General features: G+C 38.5%; 1 protein-coding gene across 3 annotated transcripts; it reads right to left on the reverse strand.

The window, feature by feature from the left end:
* Nucleotides 1–1,873: 1,873 nt before the first annotated feature.
* On the reverse strand, nt 1,874–25,415 carry LOC5565045 (prion-like-(Q/N-rich) domain-bearing protein 25). Of its 3 annotated transcripts, none has more exons than XM_001649330.2 (5): nt 25,150–25,415; nt 15,686–15,832; nt 15,218–15,616; nt 14,949–15,094; nt 1,874–2,354 (listed from the first exon to the last, which is right to left on the reverse strand). In XM_001649330.2, exons 1-5 carry the CDS (start codon nt 25,277–25,279, stop codon nt 2,145–2,147), a joined length of 1,032 nt encoding a protein of 343 aa, XP_001649380.2. In that variant the 5' UTR covers nt 25,280–25,415; the 3' UTR covers nt 1,874–2,144. The 3 variants fall into 3 exon arrangements, with proteins under 3 accessions (XP_001649380.2, XP_021705615.1, XP_021705618.1); XM_021849923.1 differs by lacking the exon at nt 25,150–25,415 and adding an exon at nt 22,841–22,966; XM_021849926.1 differs by lacking the exon at nt 25,150–25,415 and adding an exon at nt 22,619–22,752.
* Between the last annotated feature and the right edge of the window lie 398 nt (nt 25,416–25,813).

Here is a 25,813-nt window from a genome sequence, read left to right on the forward strand (position 1 = left end):
GTCATGTTCACAAGCTCGTTTTATTAGTGAAAAATTATTATAAAAAATGAGTCTGAAACATGAATCGGTCTACCAAGAGGGGGGGGGGGGGGAATCGCAGGAGGATCAACCTTGGTGAAAAATAAGGTGAACGCAGTTATTACCCAGTAAACACACCATCGTTTATGATGGGATATAAGAGTACAAATGTGGAGGCGATATACGTACATCTTGCACGCAGCCTTATGGCGCATGTACGTATATCGCCTCCACATTTGTACTCTTATGCGCTATCGTATACGAGTTTGTGTTTACTGGGTAAGTCGAGGGTGAACAACTACTACGCTCCGATGGATTTCTTCGTGATGCAAAAAATAACAATGAAGCTTCCATCAGAGCCGATCAACATTAAAAATTGGAATATACCAGCTGATATTCAATTGGCTGATCCAGGATTTTGGAAACCAAAACGTGTTGATATGGTCATAGGAGCACAGGTGTTTTTTGACCTATTTCATCCTGGCGGATGGATCCCACTTGGACATGGTCTACCAACGTTAGTGAATTCTGAGCTTGGATGGGTGGTTTCAGGACGAATCCCTCGAGGCCACTTCATTACTCCCACTGATTGGACCGTTGCGACAGGACAACAAAGGAATCACAATCATTGTGTTTCTCGATCAGTATCAATCTCGTCATCATCTGATTCTGAAGAAGATTAAACGTCATGTTAGATTAATTTGATTTCGATAAAAAAAAACTATTTTTTCATAGGGGGGAGAATGCTCATGCTTCACACTATGATTTCAAGAGCCCTAAATAGAAAGATTCCACTGTAGTCGACTGATGTAGATGAAGCAGAAGATTTTCTTCATGTTGCCTTTGTAGATCAGTATTGTTTCTTTTGTCGATAGAGACCGAGCGTGAATTATATTTCTATTTCGACCAAACATTAGTGTTTCAATCCGCAATAATCCCGAAGGAGTCCAAGAGTAGAACGAACCAGAAAAGTGTTCTCCGGCTATCGAACAGTTATTTTGTAGACGACCAGAGAGCACTGAAAAACATAACAAACTTGTTGTTCTTTGAAAATGTACAGATCCGGTTAGTGCTACGATTTGTGGGATAAAATTGGAAAATTGGTGTTTGAAAGCATAGGTTATGAACTTCCGGATGTTTTGTTAGTAATCAAATTTGTTGTGAAAACACGCGTATCGCAAGAATAATGGTACCAAATGATTATGCTGCCGTGAATCGCAAGTCAGTCCCATCTGTAAAAAGTAGGCATTGAGAAAAGGGGCTGCGAAGTTTTCAAACTCGTTTTCCATACGAATATTCAAAAAAATCCCAGAGGATTGGAACATGTTCCAATCTAAATGAAACTTTCACAACTTGCTTATCACTATGATATCGTCCCGAGAAAAATGTAAAGATCATCTTTAAACAATTTACATTTTTGTGTTCCATGGTGCGAAAGTCTGTAGTGGGACTGATATGCGGTTACTTTTCATTATGGGACAATTTGACTTGCTGTTTTTTTCCTATTTTTTCCGAACAAATCATATTATTTCATTAGTGCAGCTGAAAGAGCATTGGAAGAGATGCTGAAAACTGAATTCAACTCAATTTTGACGAAAATGCAGATGGGACTGACTTGCGATTCACGGCAGTTATGTCAATGGAAATAATAGATTGATTATGACCTAATTTGTGAGCTGAAAAATTGATTTTTCGGCGTATTATTATACTTACCTATAGAAAAACAGGTTAGAGTAAATTTAAGAAAGCAGGAAAAGTTCGGAATGAATATAGAGATTGTGCCTGAAAATAATGTGATGAGAGTTCTTATGGATGGCAGTGTGATATATGTTTTATTTTCCTCTCTAAGAAATAATTCTCTTTGCTGGTTAAAAATTTATTTCAAACTTGTTGCTATTTACAATTTGATCTTATTCTACGGTTTGATTGGTATTGATTTAAAATGTATTTGGTTATCACATACTTGTACAGATTTAACAAACAAAAAATCGTCGGTTTTGCTGATTGCAATATCCACGCTTCTAAGTTCCTGTATAAAAGTTCGATATCTACTCATAAAAAATAACAAAATATTCTCTTCAAGTAAATAAATCTACTCTGCTAAAACTAGGAAGATCTTTGATAAATTAATACAAGAAAAGCTGTTTGATGCCTAGGAGGACTATTATTTGGATTGAGAACAGGACATTCCTGGTTGCTGCAGAGCACTGCCCGTCAACTTCGATCATGTGGTCTGCACAGCGACACCGACCGTTGATACAAACCGTGTCTGGATTGATAGCGCAGTTTTCGTCCACTTCGCAAATGCCGTTCAGGTAGACGGAGGGGTAACATTTCTACAAGAAAACAAAAATGAAAGTTACATTTGAATGATCCTATTTAATTGATAATAATTGATTACACAATTTATGTTGTACAGTCAACTCTTCCTTAATCGATATTTCGTATCTCGATGTCAAGTAAAATAACCATAGTAAAATATTTTGATTTTCATGGCTACCTCGATGGTCCTCGATACGATGGATCGCAGTTATACTCTAAAGCTTTGATTACACAGTGCGTGTGTTTATTGGATGAATCTGTGATGGAATCGCTGGAGGCATTTCGGCAGAAACTTCTGGCAAAATCGCTATACGAATCCGTATAGAAACATCTCTGCAAAAAATCTTGGAATAATCCCAGGAAGAGCTCCTGGGGAAATTCCCGGAGGAGGGGTCCTCATTGCAGTCTCTTCAAAATTTAATTCTGAAATTATTTGTTCTTCGAAATTCAAAGAGTTTGAACATGTTTGGGTGAAAGTAAATATAGAAAACGAAAAACATGTATTTGTATCAGTGTACTTTCCACCTGATCATGCCAACAAACATGCTTACGACTCCTTTTTCAAAAATGCTGAAGATATCATATCTGGTCTTCCCCCTGAGGTGAAAGTACACATATATGGTGACTTCAACCAACGCAATGCTGACTTCATCCCTGATTTTGAAAATGAGGGCATCATGCTTCCAGTGGTCGGGGAAAATGAAACGTTACAATTAATTTTCGACAAAATTGCAATTTTGGGCTTGAACCAAATTAATCATGTAAAAAATCGGCAAAATTGTTACCTAGACTTTCTATTGACAAACATCCAAGAAGATTTCTACGTTAATGAAAGTATTGCACCCTTGTGGAAAAATGAAGGATTTCATACAGAACTGGAATACTCATTATTTATTCACAATAACTGCAGACCCACAGTGTGCGAATATGAGGATATCTATGAATACGATAATGCAAATTATGAAAACATTAAAAATAGAATAAACTTAATTGACTGGCAATCACTGATCAGAGAAGAAAATATTGTCGAAAAAGCTGTTGATATATTTTACAGTTTACTAATGGAAATTATTCATGAAGAGGTACCTCTGAAAAGGAAAAAACTTTTTGGTAATTCAAAAAATCCCATCTGGTTCAATAGAAATATCAGGAATTTAAAAAATCGAAAGCAAAAGGCTCACAAAATTTATAAAAAACATGGAAGTGATGATAATATTCAGAAATACCTGGACTTATGTGAACAGTTGAACATTGCTATAAATTCTGCACTTGAAGAGTATAATAGAAAAATTGAGAGCGATATAAAGTCATGCCCAAGAAGTTTCTTTAATTATACTAAAACAAAATTAAAATCAAAAAATCTACCATCAAAAATGCAACTTTATCGTCAAGTCGGAAGAAATTTGCCACCTCTTTTCAACGTTTTTCCAAGAAGTCTATACGACATTTTCAGAAAAGGATCGGGACCAAAATTATTTTTCATTCTTCCCTGCCCCCTCAAATGACATTAGTGTGCACCAGATAAGTGTACAAGACATCTTATCAGGCTTGAAAGGATTGGATGCCACAAAAAGTGCAGGACCTGATGAAATCCCTCCAGTATTTATGAAGAAGCTTGCTGTTGAATTAACATCTCCTTTGTTTTGGCTGTTCAATATGTCACTAAAATCCGGCAAATTTCCTAAAATCTGGAAGAAATCATTCTTAGTACCTATTTACAAATCAGAGAAGAAAACTGATATTCGTAATTCTCGTGGAATTGCTATAATTTCCTGTATTCCAAAGCTCTTTGAATCCATTGTTAATAAAAAAATTGTTTGGGCAATTAAGGAACAGAATTACAAATGCACAACATGGATTTTTTAAAGGCCGTTCCACTTCTACAAATTTACTAGAATTCACCAATTATACTTTGAATGCTATGGACAATGGTAACTATGTAGAGGCTCTGTATACTAATTTCAGCAAAGCATTTGACCGCATTGATATCTCTATGTTACTCTTCAAGTTAGAAAAAAATAGGATTTGATAAACCATCTTTAAACTGGATACAATCATATTTAACAGATCGGCAACAAATAGTGAGATATAATGGTAAAAAATCGAATCCTATCCAAGTTACATCAGGAGTTCCTCAAGGCTCACATCTAGGACCTCTTCTTTTCATATTATATGTAAATGATATTTCCTACATTCTTAAGCATATAAATATTCTTATCCATGCCGACGATATGAAGTTATTCATGGAAATCAAGTATGCTAACGACAATGACATCTATCTGAGTGAAATATCTATTTTTGATGAATGGTGTAATAAAAGCCTACTTCAGTTAAATGTTAAAAAATGTAATTTAATTACTTTTAGCAGGAAGCGAAACACAGAAGAAACAACTGTAGTTTTAGGAAATCAAATCGTTGAAAAATGCGATAGGGTCAGAGATTTAGGCGTAATTTTAGACTCAAAACTCACTTTTATCGATCATTACAACACCATTATACATAAAGCAACAAATATGCTTGGTTTTATCAAACGCTTTGGTTCTAACTTTAATGATCCATACACTATTAAAACTTTGTACGTCGCTTACGTGAGGTCTATATTAGAGTATTGTAGTATTGTATGGTCTCCTTTTATGAAGACGCATGAAGAACGTCTTGAATCAGTTCAAAAACAATTTCTGTTATATGCTCTTCGTAAATTGGGCTGGACATCCTTCCCTCTTCCATCTTATGAATCAAGATCCATGCTCATTGATATTCAGACATTGAAAAAGCGCCGCGAATTCGCTATGGTTTCATTCGTGAACGATATTGTTTCGCATCGTATTGATTCTCCTAACCTATTAAACAGTTTAAATTTTTATACTCCTTCCCGGCAATTGAGGAATCGTAACTTGTTTTTTATTAATCACCGTCGTACTAATTATGCAAAATTTTCTCCTCTAAACCGAATGATGAGTTTATATAATCAACATTGCGAAACAATAGACTTAACAATGTCGCGTAGTAACCTAAGAATGTACTTTAACTCTGTAAGATATAGCAGTATATAGATTTAAGTGTTAACATGTAGTCTACTTTGATTGACGATAATAAATAAATAAATAAATAAATAAATGGAACGAGTTATTGAAGATATTTCTGGACCTAGACCGGTCTAGAAAATCTGGTACCTGAAAGAAATTCTAAAAATCACGAAGTTCTCGAGTTTCCGACGAAATTTCTAATGGATTTCCTCGACATTTTCATTGGGTCATTCCTGGAGACAATTCTGCACATTCTTGCATTGATTTTTGCAAGGGTCTTAGAATTCATGTCTGGTAGAAAAGAAGGATTAATTGAGGGAAATTGTTTGTTAATAATATACTTTGATAACAGCCACAGCAGCAGCGACATTTTGACGAACAATGAATAGGGTAGGTGTACCAGTTATGGCCATAGTGGTTCCCTATTTCGCCATACGTGATATCTTGAATGCCTTTACATTTTGAAAAAACTTTTGTATTTTAGCAGTAAAATAAAGGATACATCTTGATGTTTAAACATTCAAAAAGATTAAAAATGTAAAAGTTATTCAAATTTTGCATATGGCCAAATAGGGAACCACTATGGCCATAACTGGTACACTTTCCCTACACCACACATTGCTTGCTGCGACCAATTGTCATTGAACCAAAGATGTGTTTGTTCGAACTGTGTAATATATGGGCGAACAGTTCGTTATAACCTCGAACACTTTGCGCGAATATCGAGCGAATTTTTTTGAACGAACGTTCGTGCATTGCGCGCGTACTGTAATCAAGGCTTAAGGCGTTACATTGGTTTTGTGGATTGTACCCAGTTTGGCATAAAGTCGTTTGGCATAAAGTCGTTTGCCATAAGGCCGTTTGGCATAAAGCCGTTTGGCATAAAATCGTTTGGCATAATAGCCGTTTGGCATAATGTTTGACTTAGAAGGAATATCGACATTTTCGAAGCTTTTACCGAGATCAACACCACCGTATGTCACGATATGCCTTAAGAACGGTAGACTTACATGATTATTTAACTGTTGCATTGGTCAAGTGTTCTAACATGTTTGAGTGAAGGAAACGATTGGGAAAATTATCTGGAATAACTGAAAAAACACCTGGAAACTAATCTGTTGTTTTGTATAAGAGATTACATGCCATTTTCAGCAGCCTACTTGGGGGTCATGCACAAATCGTCCCCTTGATGCTACAACTAGATAACTCGAAATTTGAAATTTTCGACTTCAATACATCAAAACAGTTTTCTCAATTAGATCTGCAAAATATCCACAGGTCTTAAGCGTGTGATTCAAAATATACAAGTTAAAGATTATTTTTCAATCATAATCTCTGTGATTAACCATCACCTTGTTAAACGGTCATACTTTCAAAGTTGCACATCTCAAAATTTTGATTTTCGAGTTATCTAGTTGTAGCATTAAAGGGACGAAATGATGTCACGCTCCAAGGGGGGGGGGGAGGTGGTCGAGCCAAGTGTGACAAGCCTTACTAAATTTTCCGAGGACTCATACCAAAAGTGCGACAAAGGGGGGGGGGGGTCGAAAAAGTTTAAATTTAGCGTGACATAATTTGTGTACCATCCCTTAATGACAAAACAAAGATTCACGGAACCACTAGTATTTAATACTATTTTTACTCAACAAAAACTAGAACTTAAGGTCAGTTTAATGCCCATCTATTTGTGATCTAACGTAAAGCTAAATGGCGATGGTGGTGCTGATCTAGATTGGCGATTAGTGCATTCTTGTCGAAGTTGGTAGTAATAACTTTAGAAAAAAGATCACCACAATTATTTTACTGATAAATTTGGCAATTCAATGCACAGGAAACCGTAAGTATTCATTTCAATTTGCAAAACTTTCGTAACATAACTCCACACTCAATCAACAATCGGAAGTGACCAAAAATGCAAAAATATGCCTTGGCAAAAAAGCTCTCAGTTGATAACTGCGGAAGTATTAATAACAACACTAAGCTGAGAAGAAGACTCTTTCTTAATTGGGATGTAATGTCATAAAAAAGAAAAGAAAGCAGAAGGATGAGGATGAACAGAAAAAAAGTCGTTTCTGGATTAATCTTTCTTAAAAAACACAATGATCATCTTGCCCTACTTCCTTGTAGTTATTTTTACAAATATGACGTACCTTGTGATGCAAAGGACATTTATGTGATTATCGTTTTAATATTCTGTAGAACATTTGTTGAAATTCTAACCAAGAAAACGAAAACTATTAATGATTTATTACAAAATCATATTGATTGATAGGAGTCTGCAATCAACTTTCATAACGAACCTATGAGAATGGACAATCTAAATGCTCCTCACAGCTCCTAAACATCAATACTGTGCATTTATGTGATGAAAATGTGTATTATCTTGACCAAACCACAATTTTCATTTCAAATTTGTAAAATATTTTGTCTAAGAAGTTTTTGTTAACTGAAAATCGCCGATCGTGTTGATAAAAACGGAACATACATACCTGTAATAATTTTCTCCACATCCCAGAACACAGAGTATCTTTGAGCTTGTTGCGATATACATATTTGATAAAAGTAAATGGACAAAGAAAGTTCGCAGTTATTAATAAAGGGAACGCTCATAGAATATTTCGCTGCAGATCAAGCTCTGTCCCAGCTTGGACGTAACTTGATGAAGATTACTTCGTTTTTACGAAGCGAAAATTTATATACAAAATATTACAATCTCTTATCTATTATTGCAGCAATATGCAAACAAAGCCTATATACTAGAGCAGATTATTTTTCGTTTGAAATGTTTAAGGCTCTAACGCAAAAAAAATCTTACAACATAACTCAAATGAACAACAAATTTTTGAAAAAAAAAACAATATTTGTGGTAAAACTTTTGGACTGTTCAATATTAATTTTAATTTTGGAAGTGTATATCAAAACACTATCTACCATCGAAAGAAGGGAAAAATAATTCATTGAATTAATATTTTTCCAGCATATCTCGAAAGCAAAATATGTTGAATAATTATCAATTCAAAAGAACGTCTTGCAATAATTGATAAAACAGCCAAATATAAAAATGGTTAATATTTAGCTTAACTAATTAATCAAATTTAAAACAGTATTAATATAAAAAACAGCCTATTTTTAAAAGAAGGCAACATTTATGATTAATCCATTAGAAGATTGGACGCCAACAAATATTGCGGCTTAATTAAACGAAGACATCGAAAATTGCGTTCAAGATCATCGAAGTGATTGTGCTACTTTTCCCCCAATGTCTTTTGTCTGAATGTCGGCTCCCGGATACCAGTTCCCCGAATGACCCCATTCCCTCAAAAGTGGTACAGTTTAAGTAATAGTCTTCAGTGGCAGGATGGTGAACGAGAAAGAACGATAAGCAATCAAAAGAAGGAGGTTTTCTTGCACTCTCGGCTATACACATGTTGGCAAAAATGCTGAGGACGGTAAAACTCGAAAGAACCGCCAATTAAATAAAGAAGGGTGCACATCCGATGGCCAGTTTGTTCACCACCCTGGAATGTATAAAGTTACGACAATTATGAGTGCCAAAAACTTTTCGGAGAAGTGGGCTATTCGAGGAAGCGGGATACTCGGAGAACTGACATTCGGGGAACTGACGTTCGGGGTAACGACATTCCGGAAACTGACATTCTGGGAAAAGTAGCACACCCCATCGAAGTAAATACAGTAATCGATTTCGCTTTTCGCTAATAATTTGTGCAGATCAATGTTACAGCATCAGATTCAGCAACCCCAAATCTACTAGAGACACATAATTTGATTCTTGAGACACACAAAAGTGTTGTGTAATAAAATACTATTGGTAATAACTATTAGGTAAGCTTTAGTTTATTCAAGAGCATAAGATTGTTGAATAAAGAGACATTTTGTATCAATTGACTCCACAACAAGCCTGATGACATCAGAAAGATTCAATAGAAACGTAAAAACGAATGTCATTTAAAAAAACTATTTTTCATTATGCCAAACAACCATTATGCTAAACGACTTTATGCCAAATGACCACTATGCCAAACGACTTTATGACAAACGGCTTTATGCAAAACGACTTTATGCCAAATTACCTACCACCGGTTTTGTGTTCAGTAACTCGATACCTCTATAACTTGATGTTTCCTTCAATATCAAATTATGAAGAATTGTAGCATAGCTCTAACCCTCAAGAGTGTTGGCCGCACAGCCCTGTGAGGATACTGATGCGCGAATACACCCTTTTCACAAGTTGATCGTCATCCTGACTGCAAACACTACGAGTGACAGATTGATTTCTTCTTTTGTATTTCCTTTTATAAGTTGATTCCAAATAAAACAATTAAAACGTGATTCTCCGGTGCGGTTTACTTTTCGCGATTTTATCCGTTTCCTTGGCGTTGTTTGTGTCTCTGCCGGTATTCCGCCAACAGGTTATTGGCCCGGTGTGATAAGTGCGAAGAAAAATTCGGTTTAGGTTGTGCCGGAAAGTATTTGGAGAGCGAATTAAAAAAGTGCGTGTTCGGTGCGATCCCGGTAGCGAAAGAACTTTTTCCTCAAGATGGCGGAGCAGCCACGATTCTCGCTTCCGAGACTGAACAACCAGAATTATCAATCCTGGAAGTTCAAGATCGAGATGATGCTCATCAGAGATGAGCTATGGAGTGTGATCGCCGACCCTAAACCTGAGCCTGTGACGGAGGAATGGTCCAAGGCCGATTTGAAAGCCCGAGCCACGATTTGCTTGTGCATCGAGGATAGCCAGACCAGCATCGTACGAAACTGCACCAGTGCAAAGGATGCATGGAAAGCTCTAAAGGATTACCATGACAAGGGCTCGGAAGTGTACCTTCTGAAAAAGCTGACACGATTGGAGCTAGGAGAAGACGGCGATATGGAGCAACATCTGCAGAAATTCACCGATCTGGTTCAGCGTATTGCAGATGCCGGGGAAGAAATCCCGAAGAAGTGGCAGGTGGCGATGCTACTGTGTTCGCTCCCTGATTCTTACGACCCACTAGCGACAGCACTCGAGCAGCGGCCAAGCGATGAGTTGACTCTAGATTTAGTCAAGTCAAAACTCCTCGCGGAGTCTGAGAAGCGGAGGGAACGAAGTGGATCTGCTGCTGGCGGCGGAGGAGCAGTAAAAGCTTTGCGTACGGATATTCGTAAGCATCGCGGTGGTTCGAGTGATGACAAGGAAACCCGTTCCTGTTTTTACTGCAAGAAGACTGGCCACTTGAAGCGAAACTGTCGCTCTTGGAAGAAAGAGGTTGCTGATGGTTCCGTGAAGAAGCAGGATGGACCTAGTCAAGCGAAGAAACCCGATGAAGCGAAAGCGAAGCAAGTGAGCGTTAATGATGGACCTGTTGCCTGGATGGTCGGCCACGGCGAGCCGTCGTGGTGGTTTGTCGACAGCGGAGCGTCCCGTCATATGACTGGGGACAAGAAATTTTTTCGATCATTGAGTGAAACGAAAGGCATCAGCGTGATGTTGGCAGATGGAGAGAAGGCCGACGCAACCGGCATTGGCCACGGTACGATCGTTGGGATGAACGATGCGAATGAGCCTGTCGATATCATACTACGTGATGTGCTTTGTGTTCCAAAGTTAGCCAGTGGCTTAATATCAGTAAGCACACTTGCTGCCAAGGGTTTCCAGGTAGTATTTTGCGACGATCGCTGTGAAGTTCGAGACCGGCAAGGAAAGGTCACAGCAGTGGCATTGCGGCACGGCAGCCTGTACAGATTGTGTACCCCTGAGCAAGCGCTGCTGAGTGTCCAATCTCCTCATACCGTTAACTGTCAGCATACCTGGCATCGCCGGCTAGGTCATCGTGATTTCGATGCAGTACGTGCCATTCCGGCAAATGAACATGCGGAGGGAATGAAGTTGGTGGATTGTGGTGATCAATCGATTTGCCAATGTTGTTTGGCGGGGAAAATGACCCGTGTTCCGTTCCCAAAACAAGTCGACCGCGGCGCTAGAGAAAAGCTGGATCTAGTGCATACCGATCTCAGTGGACCGATGGTGAGTACCCCTAGCGGGAATAAGTATTTTTTATCTTTGATCGACGACTACACGCGGATGACGTTCGTGTATCTGCTGCGGTCTAAAACCGAAGCCACGGAGAAGATCAAGCAGTTTGTGTATTTTTGCAAGACGCAGATTGGAAAAACCCCGCGTATTTTGCAATCGGATGGAGGTGGTGAGTACACCGGAAATGACCTGCAGTCTTTCCTTCGAGAAGAGGGAATTGTGAGTCAATTCACGGCTCCTTATTCCCCGCAACAAAACGGGGTGGCGGAGAGAAAAAACCGCCACTTAAAGGAGATGACAATGTGTATGCTATTGGACGCGGGCCTAGATCAGCGATACTGGGGTGAAGCGGTTTTAACGGCGACCTACATCCAAAACCGTTTGCCGTCCAAATCCATCGGCATGAGTCCGTTCGAGCGTTGGTACGACAAGAAGCCGTCGTTGGAGCACTTCAGAATCTTCGGGTGCGAGGCGTGGGTGCAGATTCCCGCGCAGAAAAGGAAGAAAATGGAAGTTAAGTCCCGTAAAATGGTGTTTGTTGGCTACTCGAACCAGCATAAGGCGTATCGTTTTCTTGATACGGGTAGTGACCGTATTACAATCAGTCGTGATGTGAAATTTGTGGAAGACTTACGTGTGAATATAAACATGGACGAAAAAGTGTTCTGTGAAAGTGACATTGAGCCCGTGGTTGAATCCACCGTCGAACTTGAACCCTTGATGAAGAACGACGAAGCACCTGATCAAGAAAACGATATGCTGGAGTATGAAAGTGCGGAAGAATTACATTCCGAAGAAGAGGAACCCGAAGAAGAACTTACAGTGCGTGGAAGTGGAGTGATGGGAGAAGTGCGACCAGAAGAGCGTCAAAGGTCAACGCGAAATGTTCTGCCAGTTCGATTCAGGGATTACGAGATGGGTCTTGCGGCGGTAGAACAGAGCGAGCCTACTACGTTCAAAGAAGCCGTCAGAGGACCTGAAAAGGAGGATTGGCTAAAAGCTATGAAAGAGGAATACCAGTCCTTGATTGCGAATGGTACATGGGAGTTGGTGGACCCTCCGGCTAATCGCAACATTATAGGCAGTAAGTGGGTATATCGCAAGAAGCTGAACGCCGAAGGTGAAGTTGAGAGATTCAAAGCCCGACTCGTAGCGCAGGGGTTTACTCAGCGCTTCGGATCCGACTATGAGGAGATATTCGCCCCGGTTGCCATGCAGTCGACCCTTCGCGTGTTGTTGGCTGTAGCAGGAAGAAAGCAAATGGCAGTCAAACACCTCGACGTGAAATCGGCTTACCTTTATGGGACACTTAGCGAGGAAATTTATATGCGGCAACCACCGGGGTTTGTTGCCAAGGAGAAGGTTCACCAAGTTTGCAGATTGCGTAAGAGCATATATGGCCTTAAGCAGGCGGCCAGGGTTTGGCATCAAACGATAACCAACATCCTGAAGGAGCTGGGATTCAGCCAGTGTGAAAGCGATTCCTGTTTGTACAGAAAGCAACTAGCCGGTGGAGAATGGATTTACCTTTTGTTGTACGTAGATGATATTCTGGTGGCTTGTGCACAGGAGGAGGAGATCACCAGTATCGAGAGAGCGTTGCAGAAGAAGATACAGATCACGAGGCTGGGCGATATATCTTGTTTTCTGGGTATTGGAGTACGGAAGGACGAGTGCGGGTTCTACAGTCTCAGCCAGGAGAGCTTCATCAAGCGACTTGTCAAGCGTTACGGAAAGGAAGGAGCGAAGGGGTCCAAATATCCCATGGACCCGGGCTATTTCAAGCTAACAAAAGACGAAACGAAGCTCAACGATAATCAGGAGTTCCATAGCCTTATTGGTTCGCTTTTGTATCTTTCAACAAACAGCCGTCCGGACATTGCAGCTTGTGTTGGTATTCTGAGCCGCAAGATCAGTAGCCCTTCGGAGGTTGATTGGATCGAGAGTCAGAGGATTATACGCTATTTGGCGTATACGGTGGATTACAGACTGAAGTTGGGTAATGCGCAGGAAAACTTTGAGCTAGTCGGCCACTGTGACGCTGACTGGGCAGGAGACACCAGTGACAGAAGATCATGTAGCGGATATGTCTTCCGTATCGGAGGAGCTGCAATCAGTTGGGCCAGCAGGAAGCAGAGTTGCGTTGCTACGTCGACAATGGAGGCGGAATACGTAGCGCTCTCGGAAGCTGCTCATGAAGTCGTGTGGTTGCGTAATCTTTTGAAGGAGCTGAATGTTGAACAAGTCAAGCCAACTGTACTGTTCGAGGACAACAAGAGCTGCCTCGACTTCGTGGCCCTTGATCAACACAAGAAGAGGACCAAGCATATAGATACACGGTACCACTACACTCGTGAACTTTCGTCATCTGGAGTAATCGAGTTGAGGTACTGTCCGTCTGAGGAGATGGTGGCGGATATCTTGACTAAGCCACTGGGTGCTACCAAGGTCAAGAGATTTGCCACGGAGCTGGGTTTGGTCGGAGGACCGGATGTAGGAGTTAAAGGCTGATTTCGCGAGGAGGAGTGTTGGCCGCACAGCCCTGTGAGGATACTGATGCGCGAATACACCCTTTTCACAAGTTGATCGTCATCCTGACTGCAAACACTACGAGTGACAGATTGATTTCTTCTTTTGTATTTCCTTTTATAAGTTGATTCCAAATAAAACAATTAAAACGTGATTCTCCGGTGCGGTTTACTTTTCGCGATTTTATCCGTTTCCTTGGCGTTGTTTGTGTCTCTGCCGGTATTCCGCCAACAAAGAGCACATTGGCAAACACTATAACCGATTGAATAAATTGTTTGCTCTTCCCATAGTAATTCCCATACAAATTTTGAAGGGCTTGTACAGTATCAGTTTTCATCCAAATGAGCTCAAACTTTGGGAGGACACTCACAATTTGATCTATAATCAAATGAGCGGTGAGGAGTAAAAACGATTTTTTGAACTACTCCAAAGGGCAGTGAAGTTGGGGCTTTAAACTAGCACGAAAAAAAAACATGAGTAAGTATTCATTTGTTTTTTTTTTAAATTGATGTATTGACATCAACAAATTAAGAGGAAAATAGCCATAACTGTTTTGCAAATTTTCAAAACCAGTTTTTAGCTCCAAATTAAAGCAAAGATCATGAAAGTCTATCATTGCATTGCACTTCATATCTGTAATGCGATGATGGATTTTCATGAGGATTCTTGATTGAATTATGGATTCTTGAGCCTTAAAATACTTGGCTGTTTCCACTATTCAATACAGTCAAAATTAAAAATGAGCATATTTAAAACCGCTTTTTTTCTTTAATGCATGATCCAATTTCTCCCAGTTCCCCTACAAAAATAGGGATCAATTCGATTAAAGTACCAGCCTTTGAAATTTATTGGCACTCTATGAAATAGGAACAATCTAACGATGACATGCTTTGTTCAATATCGACAAACCGACACCAACGCCCGATTGCACAAGCTCAACGATCTTCCCCATTCAAAAGAAGAAACCCCCAAAACGACTTGAAAAGAATGAACTAGAATTAAATCAATGAGCTTACATAACTGATCTCGTGGAAACCGTTGGCGCAAGTACATTTGCCCACTCGATCGCCATTCATCTGCACCCCGATGTGGCATCGTGAGTATGGAACCCTATGAAGGCACTGCAGATCCTCTTCACACAGATCGTACAGCTTGCCGGCAACTGAAATGGAAATCAAATGCACATCAATGTGTCGTCACGCATCATTACCCTAGAAGAATCGACCCATTATTTGGAGGGCGATCATTTGCCTCCATCCCGCCCTGAGTTGACCTAGATACTTACTTGGCAGGCATTGGTTTCTCGCCTGATTCAAGATATGGCTAACTCGACAACAACACTCGTCGTCACTGCAGTGGGAGCTCTCTGTTATGCATTCTTCGTCTCGGAAGCACTTCTCGCCAAGGTACACATCCGGGAGGCACAGATTCCGGCCAGCGTTCGGGTGCTTACCCAGGGCGCACACGCAAATGCCATCGCGGCAGTAGGTGTCGTCGCCGATGCAATTGTTGGTCAACCGGCAGTACTGGCCAAGGTAGCTGGTCTTGTAGCATCTACGTTCCCGTTCTACGTAGTGCGTACCTTCGCGACATTGACACGAGTTGTCACGACATTCGGCGTCCGTGCTCAGCAGATATTGACACTGATCGTCGTACTGGCAGAAATCGCCTATGGCAGTTGCAACTGTAATTAAAGATTGTAATCGGAAGAGTTGAATGGGTTCTATTGACACCAGTAGCAATTAAGTCTTACATCGAATGCAGTCCCGTGTATTATTGTACGTGAGCATAAAGTGACCTTGGAGGCAGGAACAGACGCCGAATCCAGTCGGCGGAGAGTAATGTTCGCAGTATGCGTTCGATGGACAATCCGAGTTTGTTCGGCAAACGCTCGCTGTACCTATAAGTGGGTGCAAACATAGGATTCGTCAGTTCATTGGCTGTTTAACGATAAACTTGCGACGATCAACGCGCCACCATATTTCATAAAACGGAAGTTATTAGACCTAACTTGGAGGTGATGTTTTGGAGGTTATTTGGCAATTTGGAGGTTAAAATCAACTCCAAACACTAGCGATTTTGCGGTGGGATGTTGACGTTTGATCACGAATGGGGAATGTGTGGTGTCGTCAGTTCATTTCACAATAAGGGGTTGTCCACTTGATCGTTAGTAGGGGAGAAGAGGGGATCAGACCTTCAAACAATAGTTTATGTATGGGAAAAAGATCATTACTCCATTACTGAGATAAAAAAAATCGCTCAAAAATCTTATTTTGAAAGTTTTGAAACTGGCACCCAAAGCTCGTGACTATAAATTATAGTTTGTATTTTGAAAGTTTAAAGAATGTCTATAGAATATACAAATTGGTTTTTAGTTTTGCAGATATTGGGTAACCAATATTAGGGCAATGTCACCACCTTTTTAACGACCGATTCAAATATACTGTAGGTGGCCAATCCAGCCAAAGGCAGCGCTCGCATCACTTTTGTTCGCGTTTGGCGTTTACACGCTAACGTCAGCTGTTGGCCCATCGGCCAATCACAACGATTTCAGCATTGGACGCACATGTTCTCCCGACTATGATTTTTTTTATCACGTTTTGTTCTAAGTGTTACGTCTGTTTGTTGGGGCCTTCCTTAGCCGAGTAGTTAGAGTCCACGGCTACAAAGCAAAGCCATGCTGAAGGTGTCTAGGTTCGATTCCCTGTCGGTCCAGGATCTGTTCGTAAAGGAAATTTCCTTGACTTCCCTGGGCATAGAGTATCATCGTACCTGCCACACGATGTACGAATGCAACTTTGGCAAAGAAAGCTCTCTAAATGCTCATAAGAACACTAACCAGAGATGCAGGCTATGTCGCAATGAGGACGTAATTGTCTGGTTGTCTGTGGGGTAACATTGATCATCCATGGAAAGTATGCGCGGTAGTATTTCAAATACGATAACCGAATGGCCTCTATGCCCGAATATGAAAATTGAACTCTTGTAAGTTGGGAACTTAAACTTAAAACGCTCAAGTGTAGACGATTTCCTAAAGAAATCCTCCATTTTTGCTAAATTGAATAGATTTATAAAAAAATACAAAACTATCGTTTTCGACAATTTCATTTTCATCAAATCTGTCTGTGACCTGGACCACAAATTTGTGCATTCCCTTTCAAATGTTTCAAAACTAAAACTAATAAGGGGCCGTCCAGAAATGACGTAGCATTTTTTCAGTGATTTTTTACACCCCCTCCCCTTCGTAGCATTTAGTCACTAATGCTGATACCCCCCTTGGAAAATACGTAGCATATAAAGCACAAAACCCCCCAACCTCCCACATTGAAATCCAGAAATTCAACAAAAAATTAGATATTAATTGATATTATTTATTGATTGATAAGTCATGATAGTCTGACGAAAAAACAATCAATTGGAAAACAGTTGAAATACCCTTATTTCCTGTTTAAATAACATAATTTTGATTCCCAGTTTATATAGGGTAAATTTAATTTGTAGTATTTTTACTGTTGTTAGAACCTACAACAAGTTTACAGTTGAAAATGTAGAAAAAAGGGTTAAAAACTTGTTCGGATTGATAAAGATAATAGCAATGGTTGAAGGATTAAAATCTTTTACAACATATTAAACAGATGTTTCTTAATTATTCGTGGTTGAGAAACAGATTTCAGTAATATGTGATCAACAAAATACCTTTATTTGGAATGGATCTTTGTCATTATTCTCTAAATTCAAATCCATTCCGCAAACAGTCAGAAATGTTTATACAATCATCTTTATTATTATTTAAGCTAAACTTCATCATTGTTCCCCATACTGAAATATTCTTACACAACTCATAATGAAAAAACGAAATATTAAAAATGCTTTTTCGCTGAATTACCGAGTGATTTAGAAAACTGAATGACAGAACAATTTTGATAAAACTTGAATTTGATGTCCTCAATATTATCCAGGCTGTTCCATCAAAAGCATTGATATATCAAAACAAATCGATTATTTGACTGAGTGGAGATCTTCTGCAACATTTATCGCACTAAATTGATATCTTGTTTTACATGTTTTACTTTAAAAACGGTCATATTTACCTAAATGAGCATATTGTGTTCTTTTGAAGAATTAAAGCTCCAACAGAAAAAAATGAATTAAACAAAAACGGTTGATTCTGTCTTGTTAACAAATGGTAAAACAATATTTTCCAAGTCGATAAAGCATTAATGTTTACCTAACTTGTTAAAGTTTGAATTTGTTGACTAATAAATAAAATAATTTGGATACGAATACAATTATTCACATAACTATTTATAGCTTCATAAAATCTGTTTGATTGAATTTATCATGAAAATTTAAAATTTTCTCAAAATTTTTTAATGAGATCATATTAATGTTTTGAAGCTGAATCATCATTTTAAACTCAAGTTCAAAAAGTCAGATAAAGAAGTTTGATAGAAATAAACTGTTTGTCAGTTTTTTCAGCACTACTCTTTTTACCGAAATTTTTCAAAATGGTACGTCCACTGGTTGGGACCCCTACCTCCCTCTCGTCACACATCGTCACATATCCGTGAAGACCCCCCTCCCCCCTCAAATGCTACGTCATTTATGGACGACCCCTAATACCATATTTAGCTTCATAATATTATCATTGATCTTGAACATATCTTTGATTTGTTGTGCCAAGTTCGCAAAATATTCAAAATTGACTAGACTAGATTTTCCGCCCGTAATTGTTCGAATTTTCTCTGCTTCTTCAACTTGAACGCATTCTCTTGAAATTTCATTCCTTTCCGCATGACTAACGCATTTCTGGCCCAAAGATCCATCAAATGATATTTGAAATCCAAATTCAATTTTTGCCAATGAACAGTTCGGATTCCGCTATGGACATTCGACTACTCATCAACTTTTACGTGTAACAAATTTGATCCGTTCCAACAAATCTGAAGGCTATTCTACTGGTCCTGCTCTTCTAGACATAGAAAAAGCATTCGACAGTGTTTGGCATGAAGGTTTGATTGCAAAATTGAAAAACTTTAATTTTCCAACATACACTCCCGTGCAAAAGTTTGGGTTCACCCCCTCAAAAACATACAAAAGTGTTCGGTCCGTATCTCTGTGATTACACGTCCAATTTAAACTCCAATTTGAACCGCATTCGAACGGCAAAGAGTTATTCTTACTTCGTATGTATTTTTCCAAAAACATTTTTTCAATTTTGTATACTAAATTTGTACTTAAAGTTGTGACATTTTTCAAAAAACACACTGGAAGATCATATCTAATTTCCTCAGTATTGGGTCGACCAAAATTTTAAATCAAAGTGTCATTAGAATCGTTATCTTATATTCTTTGAAGAGACCCCACGAAATTTTGGCGGAAAAATCTGAAAAGTATTCAAAATCAATGAAACAGTCAGTCAAGTCATTGTGCAAAAGTTTGGGTTCACCCAAGGGCTGAATCACTCTTGATGCATCGAGAAAATAAGATGCATCAGAAATGCATTTCAATGCAATAGTTCTCTAAACTCATGGTTTGCTGTAATTTTTGACTCTAGGTTTGATTGATTGTTGATGAAATGTCAAAATTGTCCTTACTTAATTTACTATGGACCGATGCACGAGTTCACTATTTGACGTTTGAGCGGTGCCGTGTTATTTACGTGACCATGGCAACTAGTGAATTCGGCACCGCCCAAACGTCAAATTAGTGAACTCGTGCATCGGTCCATTGTGGCTGCTATCTGCTGCATTAATATCAAAAGCATTGGCCATTCAGAGGAATTAGCACTTCCAGAGTTCTCAATCCAATATTAATTTTTCCGGATCTTTTTGTGGATAGTAAGACCAAATTCATATCAGAGAAAAATGACCGTTTTGTTAGCTAATAATGAATTTGAATATTTATTATCGCCGTAGGTTCCATTGCCAAAAAATAGGATATTTCATCGCCCAGCTTGCAACAGAGGTGATAAATCTGTTTCGCATAACCACGATCCACCGTGATGGACAATAGACAAAAATCATTCTACCAGACCGTCAACTTTCCCTACAATCCTTTCATAACAAACAAGACGCGTTACTATGATAACAAAATGAAGTTTCCAACATCAGGGCTAAGTTGATGTGAATCACGAAAAAATGCATTTGATGCAAATCAATGCACATTTGATGTGTATCAAACAAGTGATCCACCCCTTGGGTTCACCCCTCAGTATGATGCAAATCGTGCAAAAGTTTGGGTTCACCTGAGCCACACGCACATCATTTTTGTTAATATCTCTGCCATTTTTCAACCGATTTTAATAGTTTAAAGCTTTTTTGAGCGAAAATAATAGCGCGTACATGATTGGTTTAAGATTTCACAGATTTAAGTAAGTTCAGGTGAACCCAAACTTTTGCACGATGACTTGACTGACTGTTTCATTTATAAGAAAAACTCTTTGCTTTTCGAATGCGGCTTAAAGAGTTTGTATTGGACGTGTAATCACAGAGATATGGACTGAACACTTTTGCATATTTTTGAGGGGGTGAACCCAAACTTATGCACGGGAGTGTACATTGTTAGAATAGTTCAAAGTTATCTCTCAAATCGTACACTTCAGGTTAATTATCAGAACTCCAGGTCTGAAAGACTTCCTGTAAGATGGTGTTCCCCAAGGCAGCATTTTGGGACCAATATTATACAATATTTTCACATCTGACTTAACTGAGTTACCTCAGGGATGTCAAAAATCCTTGTTTGCGGATGACACAGGCCTCTCCGCCAAAGGACGAAGCTTGCGTGTCATCTGTAGTCGATTGCAAAAAAGTTTGGATATTTTTTCTTCATACTTGCAGAAATGGAAGATTTCTCCTAATGCTTCCAAAACTCAACTAATAATATACCCACATAAACCAAAAGCTCTTTATTTGAAACCTTCAAGTAGACATGTTGTTACGATGAGAGGGGTTCCAATAAATTGGTCAGATGAAGTTAAGTATCTAGGGCTCATGCTAGATAAGAATTTAACTTTCAAAAATCACATTGAGGGCATTCAAGCCAAATGTAATAAATATGTAAAATGTCTCTATCCCCTTATTAATAGAAAATCAAAACTTTGTCTGAAGAACAAGCTTTTGATATTCAAACAAATTTTCAGGCCAGCCATGTTGTATGCTGTACCAATATGGACTAGCTGTTGTAATACCAGGAAGAAAGCTCTGCAGAGAATTCAAAATAAAATTTTGAAAATGATTCTGAAGCTTCCTCCCTGGTATAGTACCAATGAGTTACATAGAATATCCAATGTTGAAACATTGGAACAAATGTCAAATAAAATAATTAATAATTTCAGGCAAAAATCGATACAATCTTCTATTGCCACGATTAAAGCGTTATATGTTTAGGTTAGGTTAAGTATATTCAAAGCGTTTTTATTTTCTCTTATAAGCAGATGAAATCAACTCATCTGTAAAAGTCTGAACTGCTACGGCAAATCAAATGTAATATGTTGTTGACAAAATGTTTAAAAAAATTTAAATTTGTTTTACCAAATTCGGATGATAGTGTTGTCTAATAACACAGGACACATAGATATAAGAAATAAATGTGATGTTTGGAATGATACTAATAAAGAAAAAAAAAAGTATAATAGCATTTCTTTGCAAACAAAATTTGATATTGATAATGCTCTAGAAACTTTAAAAAATTCCATTGTTAAAGCAAGCGGCATTGCAATACCAAATTAGAATCCGTGATTATAGACGATGATCTTAAACTATTGATCCGTCCTTAAAACGTGTTGAGCTGACAATTTCAATGCATTTGCGATCCTGCTATGAAAATTATATGTCAGGCTCTGCAGAAGAAATTTAAGAACGATTTTCTCGATGAGGAAACAAAAATTTTGAAAATAAAAATAAAATAAAATCTTTTTGGAAATTATCTAAAATTTCGAAAAACCCTCAGAAGTCAATTCCGGCCTTTAAAGAGGAAAAAAATCATTACTAACTAATTGCGAAAAAGCTCAAAAACTTGCTATGCAGTTTGAAAGCGCACATAATTTTAATTTAGGACTCACTAGTCTAATTAAAAATCAAGTTACCCAGGACTTCGAAAACATTCTCAATCTAGAGAACGTTTTCAAAAAATTTATGGGAGACAGATTTGAAAGAAGTGAGAACTTTTATAACAAAAATCAAAAATCTGAAAGCCCCTGGCTATGATGGAATTGTTTACATCTTCATCAAGAAATTTCCTGAGAGTAGCTTAGCATTCTTTGTTGATATATTATACAAATGTTTTCAATTAGCATATTTTCCTGACAAATGGAAAAACGCCAAGGTTGTTCCAATTTTAAAACCAGACAAAAATCCTGCAGAATTTTCCAACTATCGTCACATTAGCTTGCTATTCAACAAGACCAAGCTGAGGATCGTGGGTTCTGATCCTAGCGGTTGAGGATCTTTTCGTAAAAGATTTTTTTTTCTGACTTGCCAGGCCATAGAGTATCTTTGTGCTTGCCACACGACTTAGGTACACATGCAGAAATGGTGAACTGGCAAAGAAAGCTCGTAGTTAGTAACTGTGGAAGCGCTCATAAAAACATTAAGTGAGAAGCAGGCTCTGTCCCAGTTGGGACGTATCGTTAGAAGGAAGAAAAAGATTATAGTTCTCATTGATATAAACCAGTTCTTGGATTTACCTAAAGTCCTAAAACATCAAAACTGCAAACTGGGCCACTGAGCAATGCGTTATACAACTAAATATAGGTATAAGTAATTGAAAACTAACGATCAAACGTGCTTCAGAACAGAATTTGTCATGCTTCGTTACGTCACATTATTTTGCGCATAAATTACGTATTGTTCACTTATCTAGCTACATGTGCATCACAAGCAGAGCGGCTCTGTACTAAAAAAAATACCTCGACGCATTGTTATCGGTTTGTCGTCTGAATTAAATAGTCCATTCTGGTCGTTGTTGACGGTCATCACCATATTCTCACGCCTTGTTGGCATTGAAAATGTCTCAATGAATCAATCAGTATCATTTGACCGGCAGAGCCTATTTACTAATTGGATCCCCTGAGTTGTGGAATGCAGAGCTAAATAAGCGCTGTTGCTACGTTGTTAAGTTGTAAGCAAATGCCGAAATTTCCCAAATAGGTATCGATTTCCTTGGTGCTTCACTTTTGATTTTCATTGTTCTTCTTTTCCTCAGGAACTTCCATGCTTTTCTCCCACAAACTGGACATGTACAGTGACGTACAAAACTTAACAATCACTTCACTCCTTCTTTCCATAATCGCTGACTGTTTTATGTGTAGCATATTTCTCTTGTGATTTTGCGTTTTTGATAGTTATTATAATATTATGATATTATTATAATAAATTATTATAATATATAGTTATTATAGTTATTATAATTATAGTTATAGTTATTTAGTCAACAAGTTGCAAAATGATGATTTTTTCAGCACGAGTCGTGGATGGCCGAGATGATTTTTAAAAAGGTTCATTTCATAGGGTAAACCTTACTGTTCACCTAGTTTTCGTAGTTGCTCTTGCTGAATTTTTTCTCAGCTTTTTGATTATGATTTTAGAATTAAAAACGAGCGGTGCGCTAATGGTGAAAAAAAAACGGGTTAGCGGCTAAACTAAAAATGGAAGAAAAAATTGTTTAAACTTCAAATAAAAGCAACATTCTTTTTTTATAGGGGCCTTCCTTAGCCAAGTGGTTAGAGTCCGCGGCTACAAAACAAAGCCATGCTGAATGTGTCTAGGCTCTATTCCCGGTCGGTCCAGGGTCTTTTTGTAATGGAAATTTCCTTAACTTAACACGATATACGAATGCGATAATAGCAAAATTGGCAAATAAAGCTCTCAGTTAATAACTGTGGAAGTGCTCATAAGAACACTAAGCTGTAAAGCAGGCTCTATCCCAGTGAGGACGCAATGTCAAGAAGAAGAAGATGATCCTTTCTTATACAATGCCACTAACTTTCCTATGTGTTACAAGTGAAATATAAAATACAGTCGCCTCTTCACATCTCGATAACGGAGGGACCATCGAGATACGGAGAGATTGCGACAAAGAACACATTTTTAATGAACACTAGATTGAAAATCACTCCGTTACCAGAAAAATAATAAACAAGCAGACGTCATCTGGCGTTCTGAAATTGTTTTGAATCACTAAAATCTAGTCTAGTCACATTTGATTATGGTCATATCGACATACGGAGAGAAAATTTGGAACAAAAAATCAACAGGAGCACATCGAGGTATGGAGATATCGAGATAAGGAGGATATGGAAATATGGAAAGAGAGAATGTATGCAGACTGAAGGGACCGAAAAAATCATCGACATAGGGAGAGATATCGAGATATAGAACATCGAGATGGGGAGAGTCGACTGTATATCACGTGTAGAGTTATAGCTAGCTGGCGTAATAGGGGTCTCCCAATTTGTGTTAACTTAAATGACCATCTTCTAGTTTTATCATTTACCTACTAGCGATTAGTGAAATTAATTGGAATTTCAACGAAATATACCGAAAGCGGCCTGATTTCAGTGAAAATTATTTTAATGATTTTTGCAATTTTATGAATATGGTATAAATTTTAAAATGCTATTTTTAGGGCAAAATCCCAATATAAATATGGTAAAAACAAAAAAATACAACGATAATGAAAATTTATAGTAAGCTGATCTGATAGTTTTGCCCGTCACTGTATATAATGTTTCAAAATTGCTCTAGCAAACGAACGGGCAAGACGAAGTAGGCCAGCCGAAAATCAGTCCTATTCTGCTGTTCCCCGTGCAAACGGATGCGCCCATGCTGAGGTAACAGAATCACTGCCTCATGCTTTTGGCCCTTTAGACTGCCGCGAGTAGGTATCGTTTAACAACGACGTCATCACAAAAATTGACCACATCTTCCCACTAACGGTGAAGGCCAACGCGCAACAATCAGCGCATTGCTCTCAAATTGTTGCTCATCAATGATGAAATGCACTGTTTTTCCTCCATTCTTCTGTGCACTATGCGGTTCTTCACTACAACAAATAATACCGAACGAATCACTCCACTTTGAAGAACGGTTTGCCAATTGTACATCGTGCACGATAGTTTTGTCGTGAATTGCAGATTGGTCATTTGAATAATTAGGTGTATCCCAACTCTGAGCAGGCGTCCGTGAGTCGTTTCCGTTTTTACGCTTGGACACTTACGTCTGACGAAAGTCTGGCCCGACGCAGTAGGCAGAACTGCGCTGGCGACGAAGAAGGCCAATATTGTGAACCGCACTAGCAATAGGCCGTTGTCATAGATACGCATGTACGGCCTGCTACTACTCAACATATTTTATACGTTTGGGAAAAGATACGCGATGCGCGCCGCGGCGAATCAACAACATTACCGGTTGAAATCTAATAGCGTACTGAAAAACGTTACTCATCCGGCGCTTGAGTTGGGTGGTGGCGTCGCGTCGGTGCCTCCCAATTCAATGAGAGTGAGAATGCTCTTCGTTTTGATGGTGGGTAAATAAATCGCACGGGCACTGGGTTGACTATCGGCCACTGACTTTAATGCAATCGCGCGCTGGAACTTTATTGTTTTGGCATGGTTGCTATCCACGATGCATAAGTGCTTGTTGTTGATTCAATTCCGATAAAAGTTATACATTATATCGCAACGTTTATTCATTTTGATCGATGAAAAATTGTTTCTTCGATTAAATCATTTTACATTTTACATTTTACATTTTACATTTTACATTTTACATTTTACATTTTACATTTACATTTTACATTTTACATTTTACATTTTACATTTTACATTTTACATTTTACATTTTACATTTTACATTTTACATTTTACATTTTACATTTTACA

This window comes from Aedes aegypti, chromosome 1, assembly GCF_002204515.2.
Source record: "Aedes aegypti strain LVP_AGWG chromosome 1, AaegL5.0 Primary Assembly, whole genome shotgun sequence".
Taxonomy (NCBI): domain Eukaryota; kingdom Metazoa; phylum Arthropoda; class Insecta; order Diptera; family Culicidae; genus Aedes; species Aedes aegypti.

Coding starts and splice junctions, on each gene's coding strand:
- LOC5565045 (XM_001649330.2), bottom strand. CDS start 25,279: ATGTTGAGTAGTAGCAGGCCGTACATGCGTATCTATGACAACGGCCTA. Junction 15,833..25,149: donor GGGCCAGACTTTCGTCAGAC/GTAAGTGTCCAA, acceptor ACCCACTTATAG/GTACAGCGAGCGTTTGCCGA. Junction 2,355..14,948: donor GTTTCCACGAGATCAGTTAT/GTAAGCTCATTG, acceptor GTTTTCTTGTAG/AAATGTTACCCCTCCGTCTA.